At 30.7% G+C, this 9,979-nt stretch overlaps 1 protein-coding gene across 1 annotated transcript; it reads right to left on the bottom strand.

Moving 5' to 3' along the window:
• Window positions 1-6,106: 6,106 nt before the first annotated feature.
• LOC133174466 (toll-like receptor 4) lies at window positions 6,107-9,247 on the bottom strand. Its single transcript, XM_061309588.1, has 2 exons — window positions 9,210-9,247; window positions 6,107-9,113 (listed from the first exon to the last, which is right to left on the bottom strand). The coding sequence occupies exon 2, from the start codon at window positions 9,089-9,091 to the stop codon at window positions 6,836-6,838; it is 2,256 nt and encodes a 751-aa protein (XP_061165572.1). The 5' UTR covers window positions 9,092-9,113; window positions 9,210-9,247; the 3' UTR covers window positions 6,107-6,835.
• Between the last annotated feature and the right edge of the window lie 732 nt (window positions 9,248-9,979).

Raw genomic sequence — 9,979 nt, forward strand, 5'->3', positions numbered from 1 at the left:
TTTTTTTCCTTTTTACTTGAACAATTGAAAAATATTGGTTAAATTCTTGAGATTGCAACTTTGATCATCCAACAATTTTTACAGTTTTCCTAATGCAAAGGTTACTTGCCCAATGTTTAACCTAATCAACCAAAGCATCGATTCACAATAAATTGAAAGTAATATGTTTCTCCACTGTTGAAACGGGTAAATATAAACACTTCCAAACCAGTGTTATATCTGTGATAGACATTTTAAATCCGTCCATGCTTGAAGTATCAGTGTACATGTACAAAAGGCTGTAGTCATGCATATAAAAACATTATTAATATACATTAGACACCCTGTATGTAAAGATATGTATTAATGACATTCATGTTGTGTCCACTATTTTTACATTAATGGAATACCATGTACTCCAAAAGTAAATTAAAAATTGATAGTTTATGATTATTTGTGGACAAAGAATGAAGAAATTTCGCATACAAATATTGAATGTAATGTAATTTATGATGCATGTGATTTTTTTTTTCTATGTAATACTGATAACTTTTCCAAATTAATTCAACAATTCATCTGACAGTTTATACAGCAGTAGATTTTGATTACATTCTAAATCGAGTTTATTTACGCTTAAAAGCATCTTATGATGAAAATCACTTAAAGGAGAGCCCAAATGAGAAACACAAAAAAATTTCCATATGAAATTCATGTGAATTTCATGTGCAAACTCTTCTCATAGGAAAAAGAAATCATGAAACTGGTTACCTGTGTTCTCTTGAAACCTGGCAAAGTAAAATGTTAAGTGGAAGATTATAATGTTCATAAGCTCTATATTAAACATTCTGTGACTTTATTTGTAGAATTTTGGTGGTCAAGGTAAAACTGAAGTTATACTTGATAGCTTGCAGTTTTATTTCAGTTTTGATTGTTAATTATGGGATTGCAGGTGCTTGTTTTGAAGTATTAATTAGTTCAAGCCATAATCTAGTTGCAGCAGTTATCTGTTGCCTTTACTTAAAGTTCTTTTTTTCTTTTCTTTTTTTTTATAAGAGATTGTGCAGAATTAATTTTTATTTGTAGAGTTTAAAGTACAGAAAGGAACATGTACTTATTTAAGCTTGTATGATTATTATATCCACTTATTAAAATTAATATTTGATAGAACTATCTAAATCTTAGTTTAAAGCTCTCCTTGTTAAATAAATCTTACAGTTTTCACTGTCTTTTCTTTATCTTCACTGTGTTTATGGGTGACTTTGAACACTTTTCTGTTGTCCTTTTTCTTTTGTACTCTCTTTTATGAAACACCCTAAATATTAACTTGTGTGCTATATTCACACCTGCTTTATTTTTTTTTTACTTAAACTTTATATCCAACTGATAAATAAATAAAAAAAAACACAGTTAATTAAATAATTAGATACTGTAACTTAGGCATTGGGTTTTCTATTCTTAATATACACTGTTAATGCCCCTCGTGTCACGTTACTAATATTTCTTGTACTTTCGCTTTCTCTTTGTGTGTCTAACATACTAACAAGAGATATTATGTAACTATATGAGAGCCAATTAACTTTGAACTTGAAAAAAAATCTATTAATAATACTATTAAATAAAATAAATAAGAAAACCTATTTGCACTATTTTGATGAAAATTTATCGAGAAACAAAAATATAGTGCAAGTTTAGTGTAATGTACGAATGAAAAAAGCTGTTTCTGTACGTAGGCTTATTCAAAAGGATCCATCCTTTTTACATAGAAGAGTTCTTCAGTGTTTAATACGTTTGTAGGAAATATGTTTCCTTAATTGTTTTTTTTTTTTGGGGGGGGGGGGGGGGTAATTTATGTTCAATGTGTAAATTATGGACTATGTTTAACATTATGCAAAGTAACGATAGAAGTGTATTTTTAACTGCATTTACTTACCTTGGAGGGAATGTATAATATTTGTATATTTAATAAAATGAAAGATGCTTTTATATATATATATGAAATGTATATATTTTTAGTTTTAATTTATTTTGTTTCAAATAATGAGTCTGTAAAGGGACCAAACGTAAAATAAATATTTAAAAGAAAAAGGATTATTTTCTTCTTTGAAAAGATGCTAACGAGATCTGATTGGATTTTTCATGCCTATATAATTGGATGTGATACCTCATCCCATGTTCATGGCATTATAACTAGTCAAATACGCTTAATTATAGCAAAGTGTCTAGGACGACAATTTTGATTTGTTGTAAAATTAATTATTATAACTGTTTAGTTCATGATTTGTTTAAAAACAACAGGGAAAACTTACACATAAAACGTCCATTCATAATAAGTGTGTTCGATGTAACCCTGTTTAAGGAAGCTCTGAACACTGAGGAAAAATTCTTTTTTGGACTTGAAGGGGGAAAAAAAATTAAGTTGTACATATTGACTGTATCTAGTTCAATTTCAACACAGGGTACCTGCCTAATTTCCCTAGGAAAAATGTTCAAACAAAGTAGACTATTTGTGAACAGTTATGAACATAAAAGCGTTGTGTACTCACATTTGGAAATTTATGGAAATAATGAAGTTTAATATTACAAATTGTTTTAGAAGATTCCCATTTATTCTATCGTACCTTCTAATGGCAAATCGTCCTTACTGCATAAAACTACCCTACAATTAGAACTCAAGTATGTGGGATTTAGAGCTTCCTTAACTGTAATTTATAACCATTTGTCTGTTGAGATGGGTTTTTTTTTTATAGAAGGGTGTGTGCGGGTTTAATGTTGACCCATTCTCAACTACCACCCTATTTTCCTTTGTTACAAAAATTGAGGAATGTGATCCGAATGAATGTTGCCAGTATAGATGAAAGGTCAAATTAAATATCCGTGTACATTGTAAAGAAGGTCTGATAATCCTTCCTGGAAAAGGAAAGTATTCATTTAGTTAATGAACTCAGAGAAAGGTAGATCATGGAAGTATTAAGAGGATTTTTACTGGCGAACCAGGATACAAGAGAAAAAAATGTCCGGATTGGAGTTTGTCCCCAGTAATTTGTATACTTTGGATGCTGGTTTGAAATCAGCTGTTAATTTTCCTTTCAATTTGATAAACATTTGAATTTGCAAGAAGACGATATTTTTTACATAAAGAAAAGTATCAGGTTAGCAAAATATTGAAGTTAAACAAAGTTTTTAATATTAATGTAACAGCATGCGTCCATACTTGTAAAAAAATTAGTTAGATTGTAATTTTGGTCTTTTCTGGGGGATATGCTATAAATGATCACAAATGATGTCAAACATTTAACCTTACACTTTAGTAGTTTCTTTTAGTGGCGAGTATACTAGTAATCAGAGCTTGGTCAATCATGACGCTTCTTCATTATTTGCGTTTGTGCTTCATGAAATATGCCTACATGACACACCAATATCTCACACAAAACTTAAAAACAGTCCTTAAGGACCCTCTATACTCCAGTAAAAAGTGTTGAACAATGAACAGAATCACTGTTGTTTACTTCTGTGGGGGAAAATACATGCAAATAAAGTGTTCAATTAATTTATCTTGGCCTTTTTAAAATGTTATGAATACTTAATTGATTACAAATTGAGTATAATACACTGTAAATTTCAATTTATTGGAATTGAGATCTCAGGGCAGATCACTCTAACCGCAGAAAAATACCATAGAATCAGATGACAAAATGCGTTCCATCCATCCTTCTGTCTTCAGAAATTCAGAAGAGAGAAAAGAATTGATAGGTTACTTGATCTTGTCAGCTGGAACCTGTACAAACTACAGCTGACCAGGCATGTAAAAAATCTTTATACATGTAATGTCATATGATAATTACAGTTGTATTTCAGATCCAGGATCTTCTATTTTAGAAGTGGTAATCTTTTTTTTTTTTTTTTTTTTTTTTTTTTTTTTTTTTTTGTTTTTGTTATTACTCATACTTCTCTTTTTAATTAAAAGATTTTTTTTTAATCCGTTGATAAGTTTTCAAAATTTTCAATGTTCCCAAAATATACTAAATTTGAATTATTCCAAAGCTTCCTAAAACCTTTTCATATATAGATACATAGCAGGACCTAGTAAATGTTCTAGCAAGCATTTTCTCCTCATGTCAGTAACAACTTGAAGGAGAAAATTTAGCTGTATTGTGCAGCAACATAATTGAGAGGTAGTGTTAAGAAATCACCGTCTATTTTGTTGGGTATGCCTGGTCATTAACGACAGAGGGCAACGTGGGATAAATTGTAAAACAGGCCTCTGTCGATAATGACCTTGCATACCCAACTAACTACACTTCAGAACAATTTAAAAGATCTAAGAGCCATCAATATTAAACATTAAACTCCTTCTCAATAAAGAGAGCTTTTCGCTTATAGTTAGTGTAAGTTTTTTTTTATTTATTTATTCCTTAAGCCATATGCATGGCTTATCAGATTACATACTCATTAGGCAATTACAAAATACAAGATGTACATACATAAAATATTTACATACACATAGAATTATTTGTGTACAATATATCCAACCAAAAAAAAAATCCTTAGTTTACAGATTTGAATCTCTAAGTGCTTCTGCTTTCTGGAGGAATTTGCCTATATTACTTAGTTCACTCACATTTTCAGTTGATAATAATTGTAGAAGTTTATACATACTAGGTTTATACCAAAAATACTTTTTTATATATACAATTTCCTGCACTCATGATAAAGTGAACATTTCATAATAAAATGGTACTCATCTTCAACCTCTAATTGACAGAAAATTCATTATCTATTCTCTCTAGGAATATGAGTAAATCTGCCTTTCTCAATCATTAATAAATGTGCACTTAATCTATATTTTGCAATCAGTTGGATATACTTGTTAGAATTGGTCTCATTAAGTAGGATTGCATACACAGCTTATTTGTTAGAAAGCTATACACAGAACACTTTGGTGACGAAGAAAAAAAGCCTCACATTCTTCTTGAAAACAGTCAATTAATCTCTCTTGAAAATTGTTTAAAAAGATATTTTTGTTTGTAATATTTTGACAATACCAACATGACCAAGCTTCTCCAAACCCTAATGAAAATAGTAAATATTTTACATTAAGTAACCAATTATACTTTGTACAAGGACTTGTCACAATTCCTTCAAGCATATCTTGGTAAATACTTTTCAAATAACAATTTTCTGACTCCAATAATTTTAACCAAAATTTTATAATACGGATTTTCCTTCGAATTAAAAGAGGTAAGCGACCAAGTTCATTATCAAGATCATCAACGAAGAGGTATTTTTTTCTCTCATTTTATTCATAATTTCGAGATATTCTAAATGTATTTTCTTTATAGCATTATCATTGTGGAATCCCCATATTTCACTTGCATAATTCAATATACTACTTACATAAGTATCAAACAAAGATAATTAAAATGCACATTTTTCATTGACTTCAAAAGTTTAACATACATTTCCTCCCTTGAGTGGCCAATTTTACCTGAGAATAAGAATTACCTGTGTATGTCAGAGTGAGACCAAGATAAGTAAACTGATTGACAGTTTTAACTTCCTCGTCGTTATATTACCACTTAAAATTATAATCGACCAGATTTCCTAAATACTTCTATTTTAATTTTACTTACATTTACAGATAATTTCCAATCATTACAATATGAGTAAAGCACATCAAGCATTTTTTGTAAACCCTCAGGAGAATAAAAAAAATAATACCATGTCATCTGCATATAACATTAAAAACAATGACACTTCTTGGAGATTAATATCTTGACAATTAGACATGATGAAAGCATTCTCAAAATCATTTAAATATAAAGAAAAAAGTAGAGGAGACAGTGCCTCTCCCTGAAGGACTCTTTGTTCTACTCTAAAAAAGTCACTAAAATTGTTTTCGTATGTCACACAACATTCACCTAACATTCTTATACAGAGACCATATACTGTTAAACAATTTCTCGTTGATCCCTAATGTTTTGAGCTTTTTGAAAAGATAGTTTCTATTAATACTACCGAATGCCCTAAGCTCTTTCTTGGCCGTTTATCTTCTTCTTCTTCTTCTTCTTCTTCTTTTTTTTTTTTTTTTTTTTTGATATGATTATATTTTTGGAAAAGTAGAGTTTGATAAAGTACGGCGTTTTGATAGAAGAATTGCAAATGGAACGTCATTTCTTGTACATTAACATCGTAGGGCGGTAGAATTTCCAGCCATTACTTAAACTACGTGTATTAAATGCTCTCTTTGGTTGTCACATGTAATTTGGATATTAATTTTGCAGCTGTTGAGGGAATAATACATAACCTGCGTTATCTGTCTATATAAATAGTCATATAAATTAGGATTAAAAACATTGAATATTGTTCATACGTCATTGTATGGCTTATTGATGGAAGAGCCACCGCTCAAGAAATCCGTACAGGTGGCCTGTTAAGCAGCGTTTAAGTTCTGAATAAGGACCGTGGTTTTCATTCAGTGATATTCAGTGAATGTAAATATGGGAATATGATTTAGAATTGAATATTATTGGGAATTTCGAATTTATCTTAAATATTAACGTCGAGATCAGTAATGAAAATAAAATGCAATTGTAATTGAATTTCATCATGTAGTCTTTGTGGAAACTGCCTGTTTCATTCATTGAATTTTAGCCAATATATAGTTTAAATATTCTACAAGTAACTTGTCTGAGAGTGTCTCGGCAAATTTCCCCTCCACGTGGTCTTTAGGATTATATCATTTAAAGAATGCATGAATGTGACTCAAATAAATAAGAAAATCGGTAAAATTTATTCTACTTCTATTTCCATTCTTGTCGTTTGGACTTTTTTCCCCAATTTTTATAAGCAGTACCCTTTAAGTGTCTGAAGACATTGTCACACGATTTAAGTGTCTCTTTAAGTTCGATCTGAAAGCTGATACTTCCTCTTCGTCTCCTCCCTCCGGAAATTCTACATACGATTTTGATTCTATCAGATCCATCAGAGAAAACGGCAGTTTTTTCATGACATTTTCCTCTAAAGCCACGAGAAAAAGAACATTTTCACCATTTCGCGAATAAATAGATTCCATTCGAGCCATATTCAGTTCAAACATACACCAGTATGATTCTAAAAAATGTGACGTCATAATACAAACAGTTTGTCTGCTGTTATGAATGGCATTTGTAATGTTATCTTCAATACCTGTCCCTGGGATGAAATCACGATGATGTATACACAGCCTTAAGTTGCTTTTATCTTCCAGAAATTTCACAAGGGAAATAACAAATTGTCTGTCACTGTCAGCATAAGACATGAATGCATCAAAATGATATTGTTTTCCATGAGTGTTGTGGCTATATAATTCGTTATCTTTGTACTTTTCTCTAGCGACATAGTACATATATCTCAATTTCCACCTGTATCTATAGAGAATGCGACTGAGAGCGGTTGTTAAGGCGACGATTATTAATGACGTCATAACCACGATAAGAAGAATATAAGAAAAACACTGTTTCTCCAAAGTCTGTAGTAAATTTTCAATGTCAGAAAAATGAATCTTTGATGAATTTGAGAAAATACACGAATAACTATGGAAATGTAAAAATTTCACCTTTCTAGAAGTGTGCATCCATTTTATAAAATCTAAGTTTTCACAATCGCATCTTAATCTGTTTCCCTTTAAATTCACTGAGATTTCTTTGTCTTGTGATATCGAATCTAGTGCGTTTCTCGTTTCCTCATCTAAAGACGGTAACTGGTTATTTGAGAGGTCCAAATTTAAGAGATTTGTCATATGATTTATAGGTATCGAAAACTCATTCAAAGAATTATAACTGACATCAAGATTTTCCAATTTATTCAGATTGCGGAATATTTTATTCGGAAGGGAAACAACTCTGTTCCGCTTTAAGTCCAAACTGGTCAACATACGAAGATATTGAAAAATATCTCCATTTTTATCCCTTTCTAAAGTTTCGCCTAATGCATTATGGGACAGATTGAGGTAAGATAAATTTCTAAAATATTGAAAGAAATTTGATGAGATGTGGCCGCAAAAATTATTGGAGAAATCTATATGTTCAACACTGCCAACTCCTACAATAGGGCCATTTAATTCGTAGATGATATTGTTTTGCATATAGATATGTGTCAACATTTGTTTATGGACATACTTGAAAACATAATCCTGTAGTGTAAACTTGTACAAATTGTCGTGAAAATAAAGCGTTTTCAGATTTCGTGGCAGGTATATACTTATATTAACATTTCCTTTCAAGGATGATGACAATTTAGAGTTCCTCCTCCAGATATTGGGATGTTCTTTGAATCTAGTGCCGACTGCTCGGGTATCGTTACATTTTATCAAAAATTCTTTGGTAAGCAACTGACGGAAAGAAGCTTGAAAGCTTACATTTAGACTGACTATATTGGGCAAATCGCCAAACTCCGCCAAATAAAATCCAAAACTCAGAATATTATTAGCCAAATTCAGACGTTTGAGGGACTTTGGTAATTCTGTTAGAACCCCTGTTTCTAGACTGTTGATGCGATTTGACGCTAAGTTCAGTTCCTCCAGCTTTGTATGCCTAAGAAAAGCAGTGTGATATTTCATGAGATTGAAGCTGACTCCATATGTACATTGTAATTTTTCAAAATGTAAAACTCGGATTAAAGAAGAATATTGCAAATCTCTCGATACATTTACAAGAACTTCTATAGTTAATTCCTGATTACCTGAAATATCAAGATGTAGCAGTTTTGAGGAGTTCTCAAAAGTACCAAGCTCAACAGTCCTAAGTTTATTGTTAGAAACACTTAAATTTCTCAAGTCTTTATATTTGCTCAATGACGTTACATCAATTTTTTGCAGTTTGTTCTTCGAGACGTCTAAATATAGTATTCCCCTGGGAAGGCTTTCTGGGAAATTCGAAATTCTGTTTTTTGCTAGATTTATTCTTGTGACGTCATCATTGAAAGATGGTGCTGTTGTAAGGTGAAGGTTTTCACAATTTGCCCATACGTTTCCTTGGTAGTTTTGACATCTACATCTTTTGTCTGACGAACATTCAAGAGATTCTACTTTGAAACGTGTTGCAAGTAAAACAAAAAAGCAAAGAAGTCCAAACATGGCGTTTGAATATTCCGATTTTCTACAAGCAGATTGGATAAAATTAGTATATGCATTAGATAATAAAACAGTGATGGCAATTCTTTTTCTGCATTATTATTTTTAAGAGAATACATACCTCTAAATGAAATCTTTTCAGGTACAATTTACTCTATCTGTTAGAAAAAAAAAAGATAAATGAAGACAATAATCTCGATTTTTAAAATATATTCATTTAGTCAAACATGGATCATAATGAGATAATTGAAAAACAACTGATTTTTTTTTGAAAAGCTTACATTAGAAAGTGATTATACAAGGGCTATATCGAGATAATTTAAAAAAAAAGAGTTTCTTTTTCTCTTTATATATATATAAAAAACTTACATGAATAAACTAACGTCGGAGAACTTAAGAACGTCAAAGCCAAAGCATTTAAACTAAGTGGGATGAATGAGTTTTAAACATTTAAAATATAATTGCATGTATTTACCTTTGTAGCAGGAAATGGATAGCTGGAAAGATTTAAAGTTTATCCATCTAGTTTTTATACTTAATATGACTGAAATCAGTAAGGCATAAATATATTATGTACAGGAAGGGTGATTATTTTTGTCTCTCATAAGACAAAGTACAATACATTTGCTTTCACTAACATGACACTTCCTTGCATTGCTAAAAATTTTATTTAACAAAAAGATGGGATTGAAAATGATAATTCAGGTACATCTAATGCACCTCCGGAGGAAAAGTCGAAAAAAGAAGATTTCGCGGAATTATTGTTAAAGAGAAAAGTTTCATAATAGAAACGTTATGATTTGTAACTTTCATAATACATGTACTTTTTCTTACCACAGGGAATTTTCTTTATGAGACACATTCATTTAAAGCCTATTGCTTTGGTATATT

The sequence above is a fragment of the Saccostrea echinata genome, unplaced genomic scaffold, assembly GCF_033153115.1.
Source record: "Saccostrea echinata isolate AGI-Se365-2 ecotype Australia unplaced genomic scaffold, CSIRO_AGI_Sech_v1 ptg000058l, whole genome shotgun sequence".
In the NCBI taxonomy this organism is placed as follows: Eukaryota; Metazoa; Mollusca; class Bivalvia; order Ostreida; family Ostreidae; genus Saccostrea; species Saccostrea echinata.

What these genes read in the sequence shown, in the direction of transcription:
- LOC133174466 (XM_061309588.1), bottom strand. Translation starts at nt 9,091, where the DNA reads ATGTTTGGACTTCTTTGCTTTTTTGTTTTACTTGCAACACGTTTCAAA.